This window comes from Aspergillus pseudoviridinutans (assembly GCF_018340605.1).
Source record: "Aspergillus pseudoviridinutans IFM 55266 DNA, scaffold_4, whole genome shotgun sequence".
Lineage (NCBI taxonomy): Eukaryota > Fungi > Ascomycota > Eurotiomycetes > Eurotiales > Aspergillaceae > Aspergillus > Aspergillus pseudoviridinutans.
Window position 1 is genome coordinate 4093126 of NW_025091284.1, and position 21904 is coordinate 4115029.

The 21904-nt window shown below is 52.2% G+C and overlaps 10 protein-coding genes across 10 annotated transcripts; 5 read left to right on the forward strand and 5 right to left on the reverse strand.

The window, feature by feature from the left end:
* Nucleotide 1: 1 nt before the first annotated feature.
* Nucleotides 2-727, reverse strand: Asppvi_006846 (uncharacterized protein; the record flags this gene model as incomplete). Its single annotated transcript, XM_043302744.1, has 1 exon — nt 2-727. One exon carries the CDS (start codon nt 725-727, stop codon nt 2-4), a length of 726 nt encoding a protein of 241 aa, XP_043158679.1.
* An 890-nt stretch (nt 728-1617) lies between these two features.
* Nucleotides 1618-5634, reverse strand: Asppvi_006847 (uncharacterized protein; the record flags this gene model as incomplete). The annotated part of the gene is made up of 4 exons (XM_043302745.1): nt 1618-2056; nt 2125-3112; nt 3178-4974; nt 5031-5634. 4 exons carry the CDS (start codon nt 5632-5634, stop codon nt 1618-1620), a joined length of 3828 nt encoding a protein of 1275 aa, XP_043158680.1.
* A 961-nt stretch (nt 5635-6595) lies between these two features.
* Nucleotides 6596-7563, reverse strand: Asppvi_006848 (mitochondrial 37S ribosomal protein uS15m; the record flags this gene model as incomplete). Its single annotated transcript, XM_043302746.1, has 2 exons — nt 6596-7452; nt 7518-7563. 2 exons carry the CDS (start codon nt 7561-7563, stop codon nt 6596-6598), a joined length of 903 nt encoding a protein of 300 aa, XP_043158681.1.
* A 397-nt stretch (nt 7564-7960) lies between these two features.
* Nucleotides 7961-8929, forward strand: rps0 (40S ribosomal protein uS2; the record flags this gene model as incomplete). The annotated part of the gene is made up of 2 exons (XM_043302747.1): nt 7961-8130; nt 8203-8929. 2 exons carry the CDS (start codon nt 7961-7963, stop codon nt 8927-8929), a joined length of 897 nt encoding a protein of 298 aa, XP_043158682.1.
* Nucleotides 8930-9638: 709 nt separating this feature from the next.
* Asppvi_006850 (putative Rho-like small GTPase) lies at nt 9639-10477 on the reverse strand (the record flags this gene model as incomplete). The annotated part of the gene is made up of 4 exons (XM_043302748.1): nt 9639-9800; nt 9871-9990; nt 10053-10296; nt 10395-10477. The coding sequence occupies 4 exons, from the start codon at nt 10475-10477 to the stop codon at nt 9639-9641; spliced, it is 609 nt and encodes a 202-aa protein (XP_043158683.1).
* Nucleotides 10478-11067: 590 nt separating this feature from the next.
* Asppvi_006851 (pseudouridine synthase DEG1) lies at nt 11068-12900 on the forward strand (the record flags this gene model as incomplete). Its single annotated transcript, XM_043302749.1, has 1 exon — nt 11068-12900. The coding sequence occupies one exon, from the start codon at nt 11068-11070 to the stop codon at nt 12898-12900; it is 1833 nt and encodes a 610-aa protein (XP_043158684.1).
* A 1162-nt stretch (nt 12901-14062) lies between these two features.
* On the forward strand, nt 14063-14708 carry Asppvi_006852 (ubiquitin-like protein HUB1; the record flags this gene model as incomplete). Its single annotated transcript, XM_043302750.1, has 2 exons — nt 14063-14495; nt 14566-14708. 2 exons carry the CDS (start codon nt 14063-14065, stop codon nt 14706-14708), a joined length of 576 nt encoding a protein of 191 aa, XP_043158685.1.
* A 976-nt stretch (nt 14709-15684) lies between these two features.
* On the forward strand, nt 15685-17100 carry Asppvi_006853 (ribose phosphate diphosphokinase subunit PRS5; the record flags this gene model as incomplete). The annotated part of the gene is made up of 3 exons (XM_043302751.1): nt 15685-16614; nt 16667-16990; nt 17044-17100. 3 exons carry the CDS (start codon nt 15685-15687, stop codon nt 17098-17100), a joined length of 1311 nt encoding a protein of 436 aa, XP_043158686.1.
* A 1125-nt stretch (nt 17101-18225) lies between these two features.
* Nucleotides 18226-19496, reverse strand: Asppvi_006854 (H(+)-transporting V0 sector ATPase subunit d; the record flags this gene model as incomplete). The annotated part of the gene is made up of 4 exons (XM_043302752.1): nt 18226-18309; nt 18371-19257; nt 19318-19406; nt 19465-19496. 4 exons carry the CDS (start codon nt 19494-19496, stop codon nt 18226-18228), a joined length of 1092 nt encoding a protein of 363 aa, XP_043158687.1.
* Nucleotides 19497-19828: 332 nt separating this feature from the next.
* nop58 (RNA-processing protein NOP58) lies at nt 19829-21785 on the forward strand (the record flags this gene model as incomplete). Its single annotated transcript, XM_043302753.1, has 3 exons — nt 19829-19953; nt 20070-20230; nt 20296-21785. The coding sequence occupies 3 exons, from the start codon at nt 19829-19831 to the stop codon at nt 21783-21785; spliced, it is 1776 nt and encodes a 591-aa protein (XP_043158688.1).
* Nucleotides 21786-21904: the final 119 nt, after the last annotated feature.

Consider the following 21904-nt stretch of genomic DNA (forward strand, 5'->3'; position numbering starts at 1 on the left):
CTCAACCAATCGTAGAAGACTTCTGGTCCCGGTCAAGAACTATCTGCATTCCCTGGACAGAAGCCCTTCCCTCGGGATCGGACCCTCCAACGTCGTTGGCATGATCTCTCTCATCCTCCTTTCGATCAGCTCTCACCTCCCCGTTTCCCCCATTTGATGCTTCTTCCTCCACTACAGGCCCAGCCTGAACCATCCGCACTTCATCAACCTGCGCGCACTCCGGCACCGCCGCACCATGCCCATCAGCAACCAACCCTCCTCCCGACTCAGCCTGCACTAGCAACGACTGTATCGACAACTCTGAAGAACAAGAGCCCTGCACACTCGCCTCATCCCTCCTCTCCGCATCCCCAGCAGTCCCCAACGAACCCGTGCTCTCCTCCCCCATCGGAAGCAACAGATCCCGAATCGAAATCCCTCCCCCGACAAGACACGGATCAAGAGGCGTCGCCTGCTGCACCGATTGTTGAGATGTCGATGCCAGCTGCGAGCCCCCAAATCCCTGTTGTTCTGGGTATCCCACCAGCCCAACCGTACCCGGTCCACCAATACCCGCGGCCCGGCTGCACAGAGCGCAGAAGCGCTGTCCGACGCCGCGGGCGATGTACCGGATAGGACAGACTTGGATCAGGGGCGTGGGGCTTCCTGCGACAGAGAAGACGCGGACTTGTGGGCAGGGCTGGATGAGCTGGAGGTAGGTGCAGGTGCAAGGGGGTTTATTGGGCATGTAGTAGCACATCACCTATGCCTTGGTGGTTTGTAGATAGAGTTGGTTTCACGACGATGGGGAGGTAATCGGGTTTTATGTGTCTCTGGTGAATTACTGGTGATGAATGGTAGAAGGTGGTAGAGGGAAGGTAAGAGGGATAGAATAGCATATATATGAATCGGATGGCGGCATGCAGCTATTGTCTTGTTCACGCAATTTTCTCTTTGTTCTACCGATAAAGGACGAGTATGGCTTTGTCAAAAGATTGATTCCTTCTCAAGGGTTGAGGCGGTCCTAGCAGACAAGGAACTGAGCATGCCATCAATGGATTATGAAGATCTCAGAATCAAACTCATGCAGGTACCATCACAAACGCAGATCAAATCGGTCAATCGGATGCAGATAGGACAGATGCGGATACTGTTTCCATTGCCAGTTTCAATGCGAAAGCCAAGCTCAAACGCGCCGCTGGCTACAAAAGTAAATCAAAATCTCCTGCTTATGCTACATGCTTCGAGAAGAAAAACAATGATGCACTGGACTCCGCCGGTTGAAAACAAGAGAACAAGACAGATTCGACCTCATAAAGTTCATGGAAGACCGTCACCCGAGCAGGCCTACAAACTCCAGTCTCAACAGGCTGGAGGAGGCCGCTGGAGGTTGCTCAGAGAATGAAACAAAATGCAAAACACAAACGACTTCCGAAATCCCGCAGAAAACACATTGAAACATTGTCAGGGCCCATCCCAATTACATGGAGTAGAAAGGAGGCCAAACAGGCTATGCCCAGTAATCGGAAGATGGAAAACAAGAAAACACAGCAACATAATAATCACACAAACCAAAAGGTATCAAGACAAAGCAAGTCCATTTAGAACCTTTCAACACCCTGATGACATGACTCCAGCCTAGGCTTGAGCTTTCGTAAATTCCTCCACACTTTGATGGAAAGCATGGTGAACTTCGTCCACAGCAGATTCGTCCCACACGCTGGCGACGATCCGCACGATCTCATCATCAACACCCAAGCTCTTCTGAAGAGTATTCGGTTCCGGCCATTTAAGCTGCTGGAGATCTCCAGTTGAGCATTGCTCATAGAGCCATTGAGCATCGCGAGCGAATTGATCATCGTCGCCGAAAGTCTCGACAGGTGGTTGTTGGTTGACAACAGGTGAAGCGGTCAGAGGACTAGAGTAACGACTAGCAGTGCGGAGCCCACTAGGCGTTTTGGGTTTGTACTTTTCGGCCTGAGAACGGACTCTGGCGAGAGCTTCCTGATCAACTCTGCCTGGGGTAGACGGAGGCAACGCTTGGCGTGGAGTGGGACGTGCAGCAGGCGATTGTACACTACACCGCAAAGATCAATTGTTAGATGAATGGCAATGAGGCTTGGGTCGACGGAGTCAGCAAAATACCTTTCTTGTACTTCTGTACTGGTAGTGGTGGTTTGAGTCTCTGAGACAGACTTAGCCGAGGGGGTCTTTGGAGAAGGCGCGCCGCTCGACTCTGAATCATCAGAGAAAGCATCATAATCCAGCTGGAACGTGCCTTGTTTGTTGGGAATGAAACCCGGCGACCGCTGAGTAGACAAATCGACGCGAGCAGCGGGAGTTGGCGTTGCGGGCGCAGCGGCAGGGGAACCAGGCGCTGTCACTTGAGCAGCATCGCCCATGCCGATAAAGTGTCTTCCCGTGTAGGGGTCCGTGGCACGAGGACGCGTGCGAAGTTTAGAAGGAGTATCTTCGGGGCTGGCATCGAAACGCACCCTTTTCGATGGCCCTTGTTCCGAGCGAATAGCACTGCGAACGGCAGATTTCGCTAGAGCATCGGGTTTTGTAGGAGGTACAGCCTGCTGGGGTTGTACATCGGCTTCCTCTTCGCTGTCAGAGCTATAGCAGAAATAATCCAGGTCCAATCCATAGCTGCATCCGGCCGGGTTGGGAATGACATCAGGCGAGGGGGACCGCTTGCGCTTCTTTTGAGTGGCGTCCTCAGTCGTCTGAGGCAAGGCCCGCTGTTCACTGACATCTGTCGTCTGAGAAGTCGATGGAGGTTGGTCCTGTGCCCCAGACGGCTTCTCCGCACCATCAGGACGTGATTCTGCCAGAACGGCCTGGGAGGTTTTCTTAGGAGTAGTAGTCAGATCTCCAAGGAAGCGAGCACGGTCAATCGGAGCCGGGAAGAGGGAATAGGACAAGGTGCGCTGGCGTTTGCTGGGCGGCTGCTCACTCAAGCGACGGCGAGAGCGTCTATCACTCTGAGTAGCATTCTGATTTGAGTCGACAACCTTGGTGGGAGAAGGACGCTCTGGCAACGGCTGGGAGAATGACACTGGAGGCTCCTGTGCCAATGGTTGCAAAACCGGCTCTGAAGGCAATTGTGGGTTTGGCGACGGTGCTGCAACTGGTGAGCCAGGCGCACGGAATCACCAGCAAAAGAGGGGAAAACGATAGGACGAGAAAACATACCTGAAGCTTCAGACGTCCGAGAGGACCGACCAAATCTTGGAAGCAAACGTGAGAAGGAACGAGGCACAGAGTTGATCAGTCCGCGAATGTTCCAACCACTTGCCTGAGGGGTAGAAGGAGGCTCGGCCGTGGGAGACTCATCTGATGGATCCTGATCGTCTGGCTTACTCTCGGTAGATTCGGTGTTCATCTGGAGAGGCTCCAGGCACGGCTGGACGGGAGTTGACTCCGTTGCCCGGCGGTCGGCTTCGTTCTGAGCGAGCAGCTGTGGGAGGCGGAAGACCGTCTTGTGAATGCGGCCTTGGTTCTCGATCGTCCGGCGCCGAAGCCGCTCAGAGTAGGGGGCGGCGTTGTACGTGATCCGCCGGGACAGCGGTGTCATGCGGCGCGCAAAGGGGGTGCTTCCGGGGGGTCCCACGTTCCGTCGCTTGTTGGACGGGGTTTCGGCGCCGTCGTCATGGGGACGTTTTCTGTTCACTTTCCGAGGTATTAGCCTCGTTTCTTCCTTGGCGGGCTCCTTGGCGGGTCCCTGGGCCTCCGCCTGGACTCTCCGACAACCCAACAACTCCAGCAGGTAAGGAGTAGCCGAGAGAGACAACGATGGTGAGTCGACACTCCCTTTGGTGGCACCAACACCCGAGCCAGAGCGGGGGCTCATCACTTCCGACTCCTCTGGAATCGGAGAGAGAGCCACACGCGCCCATCGCGCGGAATCCTTCCTCGCGGAACGGCTAACTTTACGTGACTTGTCAACTTCCGCGGCCGCCGGACGGGATTGCGAAGGGCCCGGGATCAATTCGGACACCTTCGCCGACACCAACCGCCCATCATTAAAGGTGGACGTCGTACCCGACTCAGTCGGGACATCGAAGGTCGTGTCCTGCTGGACTTGACCCGTTGATGCCGGCACAGAGCACAGCAACGGAGTCGCGGATGCTGCCGGCGTGTCGTCGTAGGCTGTATCCGCCAAGCACAATCCAGAGAAACTCTGGATCAGGGCAGCAACCTCGTTGTCAATTGACGACGACACGGCCGCAACAATCGACGGAATCGGGACCTCCTCGTCGCGATCGACAGGGGACAGAGGAGACAGGGAACCTTCGCGAGAAGATTGACCTGAGGAGATCCACGACACGTCGATTGGGGCGGTGTGTTCCTCCATGGCCATGGGGGAATCATCAAGTTCCGAGGAGCACTGACCGCAGACTGACATCGGCGAACGGCAGTATCGCTCTTCCTCGAACTCTATCCCTTCCATGGCCACGAGGAACAACCGCGCAGCGATCGTTGACCCAGTTGAGGCCTCCGTCACGGCAGGTGGCTGGGTGTTGTACTCCTCAGAGGACAACAAGACGACATTTGCATCGGATCCACGATCGTCGGCCATGATGCTGTCCGAGTCATCTCTGGCAGCATTGTGCGCTACAGCCAACATCACTTGCTTGTGGCGGGCGAGGCAGGCATCAATGTTTGCCAGAAGAGACTCTTTGAGCACGAACCCGAGAGGGGGAGAGTCCTCCATCTCGAGGTCCGGTGTGTGAGACCGTTCCGAAAGGGGCGATCCAATGTCACTTATGTCCTCGAGCGGATCCAGATACCAGGTATCTGCAGGCACATCGGAAACATCTTCGACGAAAGTTTTCGACGATTCCGCTCCCTGTGGAGATGGGGCCTCGGGAGAGGGTGCCGCGGCTCGGCTCCTATGCGGGAATTCCGTGTCCGGGGTTGAAGGCGAGGATGGCAGTGAAACATGTGGGAGAGGGGGTGAGGGGGAGAGAGATGGTGAGGAGGCCAGGGCTCAGGGTAAGGCTCAGGAACAACTGCTTCAGGGAAAGGAATGAAGGACAACTCACTGTCCGATGCTTTAGGCTCAGACAAAGCATGTTCACCAATCGAAGGGATGGGCTCGGAGTCCTGGGTTTTGGGAGGTTCCTGTGCGGCGCTCGTTTCATCGACGACGGATTCAGGCGGGGACGCTTGTTCGGCATCGATCGGTTCGGTTTCGTMATCAGACGTTTTCCGATTAGGCTGTCGCGTCGATCGACGAGTCGAGGTCTTCCTGGTTCGAGTCTGAGTCGTCGGAGCTTCCTCTATAGACGCTATTACGCCATTGCCGGTACGTCGACTACGGGAGCGGGAGGTGGTCTGTGTAGAAGGTTCGGCGCTAGATTGTCTGGTGCGTGCCTTTCTGGTGGATCGAGTACTGGACTCTGTTGCAGGCTCAGCACTGGGCTGTCTAAGGCTCGCGTTCCTGGTAGATCGAGTAGCAGGTTGTGATGCAGGTTCAGCACTAGGCTGTCTAAGGCTCGCGCTTCTCGTCGATCGAGCGGTTGGTTGTGATGAAGGTTCGGCACTACCCTGTCTGAGAGTTGCAGTTCTAGTAGATCTCGTCCGACGAGGTTCGGATTCGAGAGCGACGAGACCACCAGGCGAGAGGGGCTGCGAGCGAGTACGCATCTTGACCGTAGACTGCAAAGCAGAACAACAACCAACTGGAAGAACGGCACCAGGCAGTGATATACCGCGACGTGATCTGACACGTGAGATGGATCAAGTAGATTGAGTTTGGAAATGAAATCGAAAAGAGACTTGCAAAGAGCAGATATCTTTGAGTTCAGAAGACTTGAAGAGAAGATAAACCGTGGACGATGAGTTGTGAGATGATGGTTGAGAGCTAGATGTGTTGTGGTGAGGAGGAAAAAAAGTAGGAGAGAGACGGGGGACGAGGAAATATTTGTTTGTTTTGAGGTTATGTTTGTGGGTTTCGCCTTGCACCTGCTCGGGGGTTAGCGACCTAGTGATATTCACTTACCAGGCGATGTTGATGCTGTTGTCGAGTGGTGAATGCGCTACAACAGCATCGGCGCTCAAGGTGTGTTTGTGAGTGTTGCAGGTGGAAAACGAAATTCGGGGTGACGTTCCGGCAGAATCCTGGAAAAGGCGGTCAGATTCCTCCGCCCCTACTCCGCTGCTTGCTTGACTCTCGCAGACATCGCGCAGCGCGAAATACATCATATTGTCCGCATAATAGGGGAGTGGCAATGGACATGTGATAAAACTAGCTGAAGTCTCAGCACTGTGCTGACTCTAGGGGCATTGTTTCAAGTGAGGCGTACACAGCAAGTCTGCTCATTCCAGCCTTGAGTACGAAGTGAGAGCGAATACATCCATCCCTGTCTTAATGGACACTTACTACGGTGTTCTCCTCAGGTATAAATGAAAGTCATGGATATCGATGAGAAGTTATATTTGTACATTGAGGTCTTTCTTATGTGGACAATGAGAGGGGCAAGCTAATCAGGAACAGCGCGATCACCTCAAAAGCGCTGGAGAGTGCAAGTGCCATAACATACGCACGTGCCTCGGTGTAGGAACAGAAAATATAAATAAAATAGAATACAAGCACGCCGGCAAACCTTTACATGCTGATCTCACCCTTCCAAGCAGCGTCCGACAGGCCGAGCGTTTCAATAAGATGCTGCCACCTTGGTCCACCCCGTTCCTTCCTACGCAGGTACCGAAGCAGTTTCTGTCTCTTGTGAACCAGTAGTCTGAGGTTGCGCTTGTTGTGCTTGTCCTTGTTGGTCGATTGGAGATGTCTGGAAAGGTTAATGATCTTTGCGGTCAGAATAGCGACCTGGACTTCGGGAGAGCCAGTATCCGGCCCTACTCTGGGCGTCTTCTCGGGGTGGACAGTGGACGAATCGAGAGCGACAGCTGCGGGCTTGGGTGGGAGCATCTTGTCGGTATTATGTCTTCCGAATGTATCAATGCATTTCTGTATAAGCAGACGAGTACGGTCCTTGGTGTTTCCGTTGTTGATATTGATGATACGGCTGATCGCTTCCTGAGCGTTTCGATGTTCCTCAAGATGCCTTTCTGCAGCCTCCTTTTCAAGTTGAGGGTCTGCCGTTTCCCGGTCCGTGTTTTCTAGCGGTGATGTCAAGTTTTTCGAGTATTCCAGCGCCTCCTGAAGTCCTTCCGGCGAGATAAAATGATTGAGTGCCGCAGCTTCTGAGGACTGAGCCTTCGTGCCTTTCAGCTCCTCGATGAAAGGTGTAGGTTTGCTTTCCACCGGATCGCCAAGAGACTCTTCACGCTCTCGAGCAAGGGCTTGTTGACGAGATACATTGGCAGCCTTGCGTTGACGGGACTGGGCCATTAGGAATGGGTCATGTCGTCGTCGCTCTCGAGTCTCCGCAGACCCGGCTCGTACAGAGGTCTTAGATGGGTTTAATGACAATGCGGCAAGCGGACTATGAACATGGGAAGAGCCTGAGTTTGTCAGTTCAACACTCAAAAACACCAGAAGGGATAAGAAAAAGTATCTGTAAACTTACCTGCGAAGGCCTTGAATATCGGCTGGGAGAGGAATCGTGGAGGCATCTTGATCAATTGCCAATCCCTTGAGCCTGCTAGGTATCACGCCCTCAGCGATGCTTTTGGACTTTTGATGCTGCTGAACGGAAATCTCGAGACCGCCCGATATGCACTAATCCTAATGGGGAGTGCTCCTTCACGTGATGCGGTGAGCGGATCAGAGCCTCAAAGATTACAGCAATACAGAAGAATTACGCGGTTGGTACAAACTAGGTAATTGACCTTACGATATCGGGTAACCCTAGCCCTAAAACTCACAACCGGCAAGCGAAATTCATCTCGGCCGCGGTGAGCAAAAGTTACATCTTTCGCGTCGGCCTCATCCTCCTCCATCACCAGCACGACAAGCGCCAGACGATTGATATATTCAAATCGCCGTCTTTGACAATATCAATCGACCAAAATGGCTCCCTCTCAGCTCCCCCCCATGTTCAACCCCACCCCCCAGGACATTGAGATGCTCCTCGCAGCTCAATGCCACCTGGGTTCCAAGAACCTTCAGGTTCACATGGAGCCTTACCTCTGGAAGACTCGTCCCGACGGTGTCAATGTCATTAACATTGGCAAGACCTGGTATGTCGCCCTGAAAATTTGATTATCAGGACTTTGGAGGCTGGCTCTAACACGGGGATCGCGAATTTGTAGGGAGAAGATCCTCTTGGCTGCCCGTATCATCGCTGCCATTGACAACCCCGCCGACATCTGTGTGATCTCCGCTCGTCCCTACGGCCAGCGTGCTGTCCTGAAGTTCGCTTCTCACACCGGTGCCACCGCCATTGCCGGTCGTTTCACCCCCGGTAACTTCACCAACTACATCACCCGCTCTTTCAAGGAGCCCCGCCTCATCATCGTCACCGACCCTCGCACCGATGCTCAGGCCATCAAGGAGGCCAGCTACGTCAACATCCCCGTCATCGCTCTCTGCGACACTGACTCCCCCACCGAGTTCGTTGATGTTGCCATCCCCACCAACAACAAGGGTCGTCACGCCATCGGTCTGATCTGGTGGTTGCTTGCCCGTGAGGTTCTCCGTCTCCGTGGTACTCTCGCCACCCGTGAGACCGAGTGGGACGTTGTTGTCGATCTCTACTTCTACCGCGACCCTGAGGCCGAGGAGAACAAGGAGATTGCCGAGGAGGCCAAGGTCCCCGGTGCTGAGGAGATTGGCGCCGGTGCCGTCGAGTCCGGCTTCGCTGGTGAGAACTGGGATACCCAGGCTCCTGGTGCTGGTGTTCCTGGCACTGCCTTCTCTGCTGCCACTGCTGCGCCCACCAGCTGGGAGGCTGACGGCGGTGACTGGGCCGCCGCCAGCGCTGCCGCTCCTGCTGGTGAGAGCTGGGCCGAGACCCAGCCCACCGAGGCCAAGTGGTAGATGATATGAACTGGTGACAAGGGCAGCCGTTGAGGAGAATCAGTTTCTTTTCCCTTACAAAAAGTATGGCGCATTGGAGGGGGTCCGACGTCTAGGCGACTGACGCGAATCGTCATTTGCACAAAACCAAATGACGACAAGGAACTCCTGAGAGTCTTTCCGCCAAAATCCCTTGGCATGTCTACCCTAGTCTCTTGTTCAGGAACTCACGAAATGAGAAAAAAAAAGATCAAAAGAAGCTTTTCAACGGGCGCCTCACCATCTCACATCTTCTATACATCTCTTGGTATGCTACAGCGCAAACAAAAAAATTTCCGTTTCATCAGTTACTCTTACTTCTGATTTCTTTACGCACCGGGGAGGAATTGCAACGTCAACCATTGACTGGCGCTTATGAGGGAAAGATATCCAGTTGTTCTATTATCAGTGAGCTTCTGGGGGAAAGCCCTGTGCTGTCAATTTGCAAGGTGGACTTAATCGTTACCTTGGTTTCTCCTTGTTGCTAAGTAAATGGAAAATTGTGCTACCCAGCTATTCTGTGCATTGTATCAGAACTACTCTTGTGTATTCGTAAAGTCGGCAAGCAGTAGTCGCTTCATCTAGGAGTAAGACGTAGACACTCAACGCCATTTGCCTGGATTCATTTGTCCTACACAAATTCCCCAACACCACGGAATCATTACTGTAGACGTAACTGAAGTTTCAGCATCTAGCAGACCACGCAGCCTCCCTCGGTTTGGCCTCCGGTCTCTGTTGTAGTCATACCCGCCAGTCTCGCCAGATCCTCAAACGTCTCAGCCATAAGCTCCCCAGTGACAGCGGAACACTCCGCATACCGATCACAGCGTAGCTCTTGCGCAATGCGGTACGACTGCATCTATCAGCCGCCTAACTCTCCATTGATGCCTACAAGCGGCTCGTGAGGGCATTTTATAACTCACTTCTTGCGGGTATATGATGCCATCGCCTTCTTTTCGAAGGTCCCTCTTCAAACCCACCATCATGACGGGTATACGCTCCCCGATACCACGCTGGAAATACCGTATCACATCGTGTCGCCACTTCAGGCAAAAGATTGGCTTAGCACGAGTCATGGCAGATTGGTGAGCTGACAGAAACAAACCTGCTTGAGCCCGTCCAGCGTCTCCCGGTTCGAGATGTCGAATGCCAGGAGTACCACGTCCGGCTTCAGGGTTGACCAGTGCTGGTTCGGGCTTGCGGTGTCATATAGCTCAAGCGTAAACGACTTCTTGGAGAAACGGATGTCGAAGAGGAATGGCTGGTCACTATCTCGCAGCAGGTCCATTTGCCTGCTTGGCCCGTGACTGGTTTCAGCTCTGGGTCTTGCTTGGATGTTCTTTACGGCGCTGCATAACTTCAATCAGCATGAACTCGATCTGATAACATTGAAAGATGATGTAAAATGTCTCTTTCGACAGATTAAACAATGGAGATTTTGGCTTACGATAGAAACGTGGACTTCCCGCATCCTGGGTCTCCCAGCACCAAGATGGTGACCACTTCTTTATTATCTTGAGGACCCTCCATGTCCACAAACAGAGAGTGTATTTGATCAACTTTCGATCATGTGTCTAGGCAGGTAAAAACTTTAGAGGATGTTATTAGATGTCCCATGATGTCTTGAACCCGGTGTGTCCATTTTGTCCAGGTAAGATAGGAGTCCGTGGGGGAATATATAAAGTAAAGCGCATACCTTTGGTATCATCTTAATAGCATGACAAGACGACATAACCATTCAAACCACCAACAACAGGAGACTTTTCCGGATTTCCTCTGAATTTGTCGAGTATATATGTGATCTTCATATCAATTACAGATCATGCGCCACGATTCATGCCCTCATGAGCGCCGTCGAACTTCCGACCATGCTCGTTGTAATTACATTACCATTTAAATACAAGCGGAGGGCGAACTCTAAATTTTTGCTTGATGCATCAAGTTTCCCCAAGATCTAGAGGATTCAATATACCTCGTCCAGCATCGTTCGGGGAATGTGGAGAACCCCAGGGAGACCTCTGTCTACGTTGAGTCGCATCACAGACTCTATTTCAATCAAGATTCATTGTCGATATCCCCATACCCGATCCGTGAAGTGCGGTCGCGCAAAATCAAACACCATGCCTGGCCCCGCGGATGCGCCTTCCGAAGGCCAACCGGACTATTCGACCTGGACGACTCCCAGTCTAATCGCGCGGATCACAGAGCTGGAGCGCCAGCTTCACTCACGAAACACCGAGTATGCTACCCTGCCGTCMAAAGGTGTTAGTGAGGTCGGCGCAACGAGATCCGCACCCCCGCCCTCTGAGCATCCAACGACAGCCACACGAGGGCTTGTCCCCGCCAAAGCAGGGAAACAGAAGAGGCCTCTATCGCCTGATGATGATATCACACATACAAGAGCGCCTACCCGTCCTCCGAAGCAACCTCGAGAGATCGATCCTTCCAAATACAATACTCGCTTCATAGCGCTGAAATTTGCGTATCTGGGACAGCGCTATAATGGTTTGGAGCATGCGAATGGGAATGTCACGCCTCTGCCCACCATTGAAGAGGAACTGTGGAAGGCCATGCGGAGGACTCGGTTGATATTCCCCAAGGACGCGGAGGCCTTCGACGATTCTCGGGGGCCGAGGGAATTAAAACCTTACGCACTCAGCTGGGAGGGCTGCGATTACTCAAAGGCCGGGCGGACTGATCGTGGTGTGAGTGCCTTTGGCCAGGTCATTGGAATTAGAGTACGAAGCTCGAGGCCTAAACGGCCGGATGCGGAGGCAACGTCCGACGTTGAGATGACATCCGACGCCCATGCCGGCGACAATTGGGATGACATTGCAGATGAAATACCCTATATAAGTATGCTGAACAGAGTGCTTCCAGACGACATTCGGATTCTAGCCTGGTGTCCCAACCCGCCTCCGGGTTTCGACGCTCGTTTCTCTTGTCGAGAACGCCAGTACAAATATTTCTTTACCCAGCCTGCTTTCTCTCCAACTCCAGGGCCGCTGGGTTTTGCTATGCGGACGTCGGGTAACAAGAGTGCCTCTGCACAGTTACGGGAAGGCTGGTTGGATATCGATGCCATGCGAGAAGCAGCCAAATACTTCCAAGGAGTGCACGACTTTCGGAATTTCTGCAAACTCGACACAAGCAAGCAGATTGAGAACTTTGAAAGAATCATCTACCATGCCGACATCGAGCTCGTCGATCCAAAAGATCACCCTTTGGGCTATGTGAACCAGCCCGGCTTCCAAGCTCTCCCGAATGCCGCTCCCGCAACGGACGCCGAATCACAAACAATCGCAAGTTCGGCCGCTGCTAAGGTGTATGTGTTCAACCTGCACGGGTCTGCCTTCCTATGGCATCAAGTACGGCACATGGTGAGCATCCTTTTCCTGGTCGGCCAGGGACTGGAGCCTCCAACCATTGTGCGTGATCTGCTGGACGTGTCGAAAAATCCCTGCAAACCAACGTACGAAATGGCGTCTGATGCCCCGCTAGTCCTCTGGGATTGTATCTTTCCAGACGAGGCAAGTGGCAGCCGTAAAGATGCATTGAACTGGATCTACGCTGGAGATCCCAGACAATCCAAGAGTCAACTAGGCAAGGGCAGCGGCAAGTTCGGTGTTGGAGGAGTAGTGGACGGACTTTGGTCCGTTTGGAGACAGCGGAAGATAGACGAGATTCTGGCAGGCGCGCTACTAGACCTGGCTGTTAGCCAGGGTGACCAAACAGTTGTCAGGGGCGAAGGATCCCATGATCCTGTTTCAGAGAAAGAGCATCGGGGGCAGAAGGTTTTCTATGGCGCCAATGAACCCAGAATGGGCGGCAAATATGTCCCCGTCATGCAGAAGCGGAGGACAGAACCCGTGGAGGTTCAGAATGCCAAGTGGCTTGCGTCAAAGCAGCGAAAAGCTGAGAAGGCTCCGGAGCCTGCGCATGGGGATGATTAGAAAACGAAGGCTTGAAAATACCTTCCTAAAGCATATAGAACGTCGCATCATAGAGTGATCCTGCCCAACCAGATCCAGCTCAAATTATCTCATGATTTGGCGTCATATAAACAACGCCGAGAACCCCTCCAAACCTCTTCAAGGATTGCGCGCCTCGGTAGAAGTTTCTTCCCATCGTCTGTAAGCGTAAATCAACCTTGCTTGGTATGGAGGGACCTACAGGGAAAACCACAACGACGTCCGGTTCGCCCTCCACAATCACAGCGAGGTAAAAACGGACTCCAAAACCTTTAAAAGCTTCATGAATCACTATATCTTGGATCTGCGTCGTGGGGATGAATCTCGTCGCAGCTTTAGACAGATAAGTCGCAGATGAGGTAGATGTCTGGATGCCCAAACCGCGGATGACCAAAAGGGATTCTTCTGTATTTATGAAAAGGGGTGAGTCTTTGGTGCGGCAGTCGTCCACTCCAAGGGATTGAAAATACCTGTATACCCCTTTCTGAACACACAGTAAAGCAGCACTATGCTCACCGAAGCGACAACTCCAGACCTATATGCATCCACATTGCGACAGACAAAAGAGCCCAACGGGCTCGACCAGACCGCCGTCCATCGCACGAGGGAACCATCTTCGTGAAAGAATGAGTGGCGCACTTTCGCAATATCACAGACGACTATGCAGAGAAAGAGGAGCGCGCGCAGCAACATTTGGAGGTAGAAAAGCACTCTAGCTGGTGTGCTCGTATGCTTGGATGCATTGGAAACAGTAAATGACACGGTCGTCGGAGATGGACGCCGCAGAATCAGGTGAACTGGCATCTGTAACGAGGGTTGAAGACCTCACAAAGGGATTGACAGTCCAATTGAGTCCATAGGACCTGTGACTATGCGGCGCAATCAAACGACATGATCCAGAGAGAAGCTTCGAGAGCGAACAATGTAAGTCATAACGCGATGTAGACATGCATGGATCTAGAGTGAGACATAGACCACTCTTCATTGCTTGGATGATGGATCCCACGGTCTAAACTATTTTAGGTCTAGTTTGTGTACAGCTGCCCGCCAGGCCGCCATACATCATCACGTGGCTGTCCTGCAGCACCTATGTTACCACAGAGGTCCCACTCCTTGCTAGCATATTCATACCTCGATTCTTACCATGGGTGACCGTTCAAGAAGCAGATCACCGAGAAGACGATATGATGGGGATCGGGACCGGCCTCGCAAGGCTGGAGGAGGGTTTCGGTGGAAAGACAAGCGTCACGATGGTGACAGACCCGGAGCAGAAGATAGCAGGCTGAGCCGGGGTTATAGAGACAGAGGAGACCGGCCACGGTCGCCACGAAGGGAACGAGACTCGGATCGATACAGAGACAGTTACAGGGATGGCGATCGCGACCGCGACCGAAAACGACCAGACGATAGTCAGAGAGATGAGCGCCGGGAAAAAAAGAAGGAGAAGCCGGAGAAGAAGGCTGCAGAGAAGAAGGCTGTTGTGGCACCACAATCCTCAGAACCTATGATTGTGGTGCATGTTAACGATCGTCTGGGAACCAAGGCTGCGATACCATGTCTTGCATCTGATCCTATCAGTTCGTTGCCTATCCTGTTTCTCACCTTCCAATTGTGGTCACGATTGGCTGACAACAATTTCGTTTACAGAGCTCTTCAAGGCCCAGGTAGCCGCCCGTATCGGACGCGAACCACATGAGATTTTACTCAAACGCCAAGGTGAACGACCGTTCAAGGATCAGCTCACATTGGAAGACTATGGAGTCAGCAACGGGGTCCAGCTTGACCTGTGAGCAATCACTTCCCCCCCAGACTTCTCTCGCCATCGCGATTTACCAGGAAGAAGCATGACACTGACTTGCAATTTATAGGGAGGTTGGAACAGGCGAATAAAAGTGTATTGCCTTGGCCAGAAGGCCGTGCTTTCTACTCTACATTTCTTTCTCTGTGTTTTTACCATGGATTTCATTTGGGCAACGACTGGGACTCGGAGTATTAGGTATTATCATGAAAGTACTCTGGCATTTCAACTTTCGCTTCTTCTGGCCGGTTTCCTTTTATCTTCCAAGTTTGCATGTACCTACCGGCAAATGACCATGCTCTATTTGTAGTGCATCAGGCTAGCATGTCGTAACAGAAAGAGCAGGACGCTGTTTTTTCTGTGCTGGGGATGATAGCAAGAGTGCTGACTAGCTGGTTATTTGCTGGATGATGTGTTTTGGACCCCGTTCATTTCATGGGATTGAGTCATGCTGTTTGTTGATATTTCATCGTCATCATCATCATTACCTGCTCGTCTGTGCCTTTTCCGCGGGGCATGACGAGATCATCTCTCCCCGCTTGACCCGATCAGGCAATTTACTGCCTGAGGCATGAAAAACGGCAGAAACCCGAGGCAGCTACCAAGCCGGTTCCACTGGCGGAAGAGGCATTTTTTCTATCGCGGGACTCACACGACCTACCTTTCGATTTCTTCCTCTACTACTCCGATGTCTCCTCTGTCCAATTCGTCGGGCTTTGTCTACGCTCTTGATTCTCCGCCATGAGGTAGTGCTTGTCCACCTCGCTCCAAGTTTACAATCTCCCCTCTGAAACCCGCTTTTCTACCGTTCCATTCTCACCGATAATCTTTTTCTTGTCAGATCTCCCGCCTCTTCGGACACTCCAGATTTCTCTCCGCTCTCGGACCATCCAATACCATCCTTGCTTCTATATCCCTCCGGTTTTCCAAGGTCCGATCAAAACAGTCAGAACAATCAGTCATCCGAGATGGTTCGGAATATTGTCGTCATTGGGGGCACCTCCCACCCCCAGTTGACCCAGACGATCTGCAACGTCCTGGGTATCCCCCCGGCCGACGTATTACTTTCCAAGTTCGCAGTGGGGGAAACTCGGGTTGAAATCAAAGAGTCTGTCCGTGAGAAAGACGTCTATATCATTCAATCTGGCGGGTTGAAAGTGAACGACTCCCTCATGGAACTGCTCATCACCATTTCTGCCTGTAAGACTGCCTCTGCCAAGAGAGTCACCGCTGTCCTCCCTTTGTTCCCATACTCTCGCCAAAGTGATATTCCATACAACAAAGCTGGGGCCCCTCTTGTCAAATCATCTACTGCTGGAAAGCCGGGTAATGGCTACACTTTCGAGAGCACCCCACCAACCCCGCACCCTGGAAAGCCGGAGAGTGGAAGTCTTTTGAACAATGTCGATAGCCTGCAGAAGGGTCTGGCAAAGGCGCAACTTGATGATTACAGCAACGGCAGCCCGGTCAAAAGACGCCTTCCTAATGGACCTCCGCGCAGTGACACCACTGAGTCACTGAAGTCGGACATTAGTCTTCGATCCACTGTTGTCAATGGGCAGGCGAATGACGACAGTGTTCAGTCCAAGATCAGCAGCTTTCAGCCTCGCCCTGGCTACAAGCAATGGGTGGCTCAGGCAGGTACCCTGGTGGCGGATCTTCTCACCTGTGCTGGCGCAGACCACATCATCACGATGGATCTGCACGACCCTCAATACCAAGGATTCTTTGACATCCCTGTCGACAACTTGTACGGCAGACCGTTGCTTAAGAGCTACATCCAGCAGAACATTCCGAACTACAAACAGGCGGTCATTGTCAGTCCTGATGCCGGAGGTGCCAAGCGAGCGACCGCCATTGCGGATTCCATAGGAATGGAATTTGCTCTCATTCACAAGGTGTGTTTCACTCAATGACTCTGTGGGATGCTCATGCTGACTATGTGCGCAGGAACGACGCCCAACGAAGATTACAGACCGCCAAAATGCTACCATGATGTTGGTTGGCGATGTCAAGGATCGGACGGCAATTCTGATTGATGACCTTGCCGATACATCCAACACCATTACGCGAGCTGCAAAACTGTTGAAGAAGGAGGGCGCATCCAAGGTGTATGCCTTGGTCACGCATGGTATCCTGAGCGGCGACGCGATTGACCGCATCAACGCTAGCTCTCTCGACAAGGTCGTCGTTACCAACAGCGTCGATCAATCGGAGCACTTGCGCCGATGCCCCAAACTGGAAGTTTTGGAGGTTGGCCATGTCTTCGCAGAGGTAAGCTGGTTCTCTTCTCTATTTCAATACGAATCTATCCTAACGCTATGCAGGCCATTCGCCGAGTCCACCACGGCGAGAGTATCAGCGTACTTTTCCAATACGACTGAACAAGCACTGCATATCTCACTGCTTTATGGCGGTTATGTCTCGCATATGAAAGATATTCCATGAAATTTTGAAAATTTGAACGATGAAGCGAAGCCATATTTTGGGTCTTTCCATTTTCTCTGCCTTTGCTTTTGACATAGATGTTGGTTTCTGCTATCATATCTCCACCTTTTACCAACTCTTATGAAGCCTTACTATTCCATCCACCATATAACTATACATTGAATATACACGGAGACATCCGCAGGGCGAACACATGAGCCTTGAAATGACGCCCCTATATGAGACCAGAAAATGGAGTTTACTGCTTGGATTTGCCTCTTTTGTGCCTCGTGTCGTTGATTTGCGGCTGCAATCATATATTGAAGGTCGTGGATTACGCGATTATGCTTCTGTATCTTAGGAAAAGATATATGAGTCAGGACACATTGATTCTAATTTCTGCTCAGCCTATTACTCGTTACTCTTCAGACACCACTGACTGTTATTGACATTGCATGCTCTTAGCAGTGGGTGTTTTGCTACTGCCTTAAGTGTTTACTTGTTTCTTGCAATTTAGAGAAGTGGCAAGCTAGTAAATCGATGCATTGGCGCAAACGAAATATAAACACGGATTTGAATGATGAATCAATCACATGTTCGCTGTATGGGTTATTAGTTAAGAAATGTTCGGAAACAAGCTTCTCAGTAAGATATTATCCCTTAGCCCTGCTCACATACTACCGGATATGTGGATGGAGCTTACGACAAGGGTGACCTGTGCTGGGAGCACATTAAAATCCCATTTCAAATAACATGCAAGAAAGGTACCTGAACAAACTCAGGCTTAAGATCAGATGTGTTCATCTATACTATATCACAAGGAACAGATCCCCCAAACGCCGAGGCAAGCAAACAGAGACCAAGACGAAAAGAACTGGCAAGGGTATGCCGAGCGAGTTTGCGGCGCTCATAAGGAGGGTACTTGACTGATGCCAACAGCCCAAAAATCAGACAACAGGGTCGTTGAAGCTAGGTACAATAATAACAGAGACCAGGGATCGCGATGAAACGGTATGGGAATAGGCGTAGCATCGAAAGACGGAGAGGATGGCTAACATGGAAATAGCAAGGAGCAACAACGCTTAGAAGACAGAAATGAAATTTCCAATTCTCTCCTTCTGGTTCTGCGCAATGCACTCCGCGATCCAGGTGACGTTTCGGATTTCCTGCGAAACATGTCAGCTGTACTGTGTACTAAATGTGGCCATTGAGCTTCGGGCGACGAACCTGTTCCTTGAGGCGCATCCACGCGTATACCACCGCTGGGGTGAACTGGCGTGTGAAGACAATCTTACACAATTCCATTTCCTTCTGGTAGAACAGATCCTCCAGACTCTTCCCATCTGCGCCGCCACCCATTCCGAAGCCTCCACCTCCGCCCTGGCTGAGACCAACTGCGTCGAAGAAGGCCTTGTAGTCGCCGTTGACGCTCACGGCCAAAGACACGCCTTCAAGGTCGTCGGCGCGCGACAGCATCAGAGATCCCTCAGGGTAGAGCTTCCCGAACTCGGGGTATAGCTTCCTCCGTTCCTGCTTCGAGAGCTCGGTGCCGAATGAGTTCAGGGTGATATTGATTGCACGACGGTCAGCCTCGAACTGCAACAGTTCAGACATGACCTCTTGCGTAGGAGTGCCCTGGAAGTCCGGATGGGTGTTGACGAAGTTGTGAAAGTCTTCGAGGTAGTTCTTATAGAGCGTATTGCGCACGATTTCGATATTGAGTTCGTCCAAGTCCTGGTGGCTGAGACTCCCCTTAAAATAGTCCGCTAATGGTGTCTCAATCAGCACGGAATTGTACAGTTCCTCGATGTTGGTGGCGACGCATAGCACCGGCAAGGTCTCGAACCACCCCAGGGGATGGCATCGCTCCAGGAGCTCTCGCGTGTCCCGTTCGTGCAAGGTGCCGGTGATCAGAAGAGCAATGTTGTCGATCATGTATCCGTACGTCAGGTATTGTAGGAACTTGGCGGTAGACCCCGTGGCCTGGGCGAGAAGGTAGCGGAATTCCGCTACGAGCTTGTCGGTCATCTTACCGGCGAGGGCAGATGTGGAGGGGTTGGGAGGTAGTGCGGCGAGGAAGTCGCCATAGGCGGGGGCGAGTTGTAACTTGACATCTGTGCTCAAAGCATGTTAGACCATATGATACTGGCAGAAGAGACGCCGAATCCACGGACCGTCGATGTTTTCGCATTGTGTCAAGTTGTTGTAGTTCTGGCTGTTGAGCAGGCTGTTCCGATACCCCCGGACAATCCCCTCGATGTAGCTGTCCACAATCAGCGATCTATGTAATCAGATTATGAGCAGCTCAAGAGTCAGCCTACCCATTGTTAACGTTGAAAAAGAGACCCTCCATTTCGAAGTGCTGATAGCTATCTGGAGGTTACCTGAGCCTCTCCGCAAACCAACACCTGGAGCTGTTTCTCTGCCACACCTGCCGCTGTATTATATAAGCATGCACGGCCACACCACGCACCCGCCACAGGCATTGGTGGCTTGGGTCGCTTTTTTTTCAACTTTTAGTTTTCAATGCAAAAATTCCCGCCAACAGCCAGAAAAATTAACTAACCTCCAGCTCGCCCACGGTGGTTTCGCCCACGGTCGCTGACACACTTTCGGCCGTTTCTTCTTCTTTCCTTTCAGATACTTGATTTATTTTTGAGCAGCTGAGAGTCAAGGCCGTGCACCATGACACTCTTTATCCTTACCGAAACCAGCGCGGGCTATGCCCTGCTCAAGGCGAAAGACAAGAAGCTTCTGAAGAGAGACGATGTGGCTACGGAAGCTTCCACTGCAGAGGGTGTTTCGAACCTGTGAGTGACTATTGTCATGTCCCAGTCAGAGATTTGATTGATGTTCAATTCTTGCATGGGCTTCTACGAGCAAAAATTTTTCTCCACTCTCAAACAGTACTCTAACACCATAGTAGGGTGAAATTGAAGAGCTTCCAGAAATTCGACAGTGCTGCTACGGCTCTGGAAGAAGTCGCTTCGCTTGTGGAAGGAAAGGTTACTCCTCGCCTTGCCAGCCTGCTGGACGAGATCAAAGATGAGAAGAAGGTTTCTTTGGCCGTTGCCGATCCCAAGCTCGGTACGTGACCTGAACAGTTTTGAGAAGTCGTAGTATTTAGTTTCTAATCCTGCATCCCCCGACAGGCAACGCAATTGGCAAGCTTCCCGGCATGTCTATTCAATTAGTTGCGGACTCGACCACGACTGATATCTTCCGTGCTATTCGCGAACATCTCCCCACACTGATTCCTGGTCTTCTCCCCCAGGACATGTCTACCATGTCTCTTGGTCTGTCCCACTCCCTCGCCAGACACAAGCTCAAGTTCTCCCCCGATAAGATCGATACTATGATTGTCCAAGCTATTAGTTTGTTGGACGACCTCGACAAGGAGCTCAACACCTACGCCATGCGTGTGAAGGAATGGTACGGCTGGCATTTCCCCGAGCTGGCCAAGATTCTGAACGACAACATTGCCTATGCCAAACTTGTGCTCAAGATGGGCATGAGAACGAACTGGGAGACCGCGGATCTCGCTGAGATCCTGCCGGAGGAGCTTGAGGGCACCGTCAAGGCTGCTGCTGACCGATCCATGGGTACCGAGATCAGCCCAGAGGATTTGGAGAACATTCAAGCGTTGGCCGAGCAGGTTGTTGGTTTCGCCGAATACCGCCAGCAGCTCGCTGGTTACCTGACTGCCCGTATGAACGCTATTGCGCCTAACCTGACCGCCCTGGTTGGCGATTTGGTTGGCGCTCGTCTCATCGCCCACGCTGGTAGCTTGACAAACCTTTCCAAGAGCCCCGCCAGTACTATCCAGATTCTCGGAGCCGAAAAGGCTCTGTTCCGTGCGCTGAAGACCAAGCATGACACGCCCAAGTACGGTCTCATCTACCATGCTTCCCTTATTGGTCAGGCCACCGGTAAGAACAAGGGTAAGATGGCAAGAGTCTTGGCCGCCAAGGCTTCTCTTGGTATTCGTGTCGATGCTCTCGCCGAATGGGATGACGATGCCACTGAGGAGGACAAGGCCGCCTTGGGTACTGAAGCCAGATACAACCTCGAGCGTAAATTGGCCGGCATGGAGGGCAAGCCTCTCAAGCCTCGTGGTGTTGCCATCGGGCCCAACGGTGCCTCCGTGCAGCCCAAGAAGTTCGAGATCAACGAAGCCAGAAGATACAACGCCGACGCCGATGCTCTGACTGGCGACCAGCCCGCGTCCAAGAAGGACAAGAAGCTCATTGAGGAAGTTTCAGATGAGGAGATGGCCGACGCGGATTCGGACGAGGAACCCAAGGCCAACGGAACCAAGGACGAGGAGTCGTCCGACGAGTCCGAGGAGGAGTCGAGCAAGAAGCACAAGTCCAAGAAGGGCAAGGATGCCGAACTTGAGAAGATGGCCGAAAAGGCCGGCTTGAGCGTCAAGCGGTACAAGCGCAAGCTGGAGCGCGGCGAGATCACCTTCGACGCCAATGGCAACCCCAGCGCCATCAGCAAGAAGGAGCTGAAGAAGGCCAAGAAGGAAGCCAAGAAGGCTTCCAAGGGCGATGAGAAGAAGCGTAAGCGATCAGATGACGGCGAGGAGGCCGACAACAGCGAGAAGAAAAAGAAGAAGAAGAAGAAGGGAGAGGAATAAACCTTGCAATGATCTGAAAAGAAAAGTTTACGTGGATCGATCGCTTCATCAATCTTTGTATGATATCACACATTGTGGGTTCAATGCTGCTTGTCATTTTGATTATTTTTTCGTTTCTT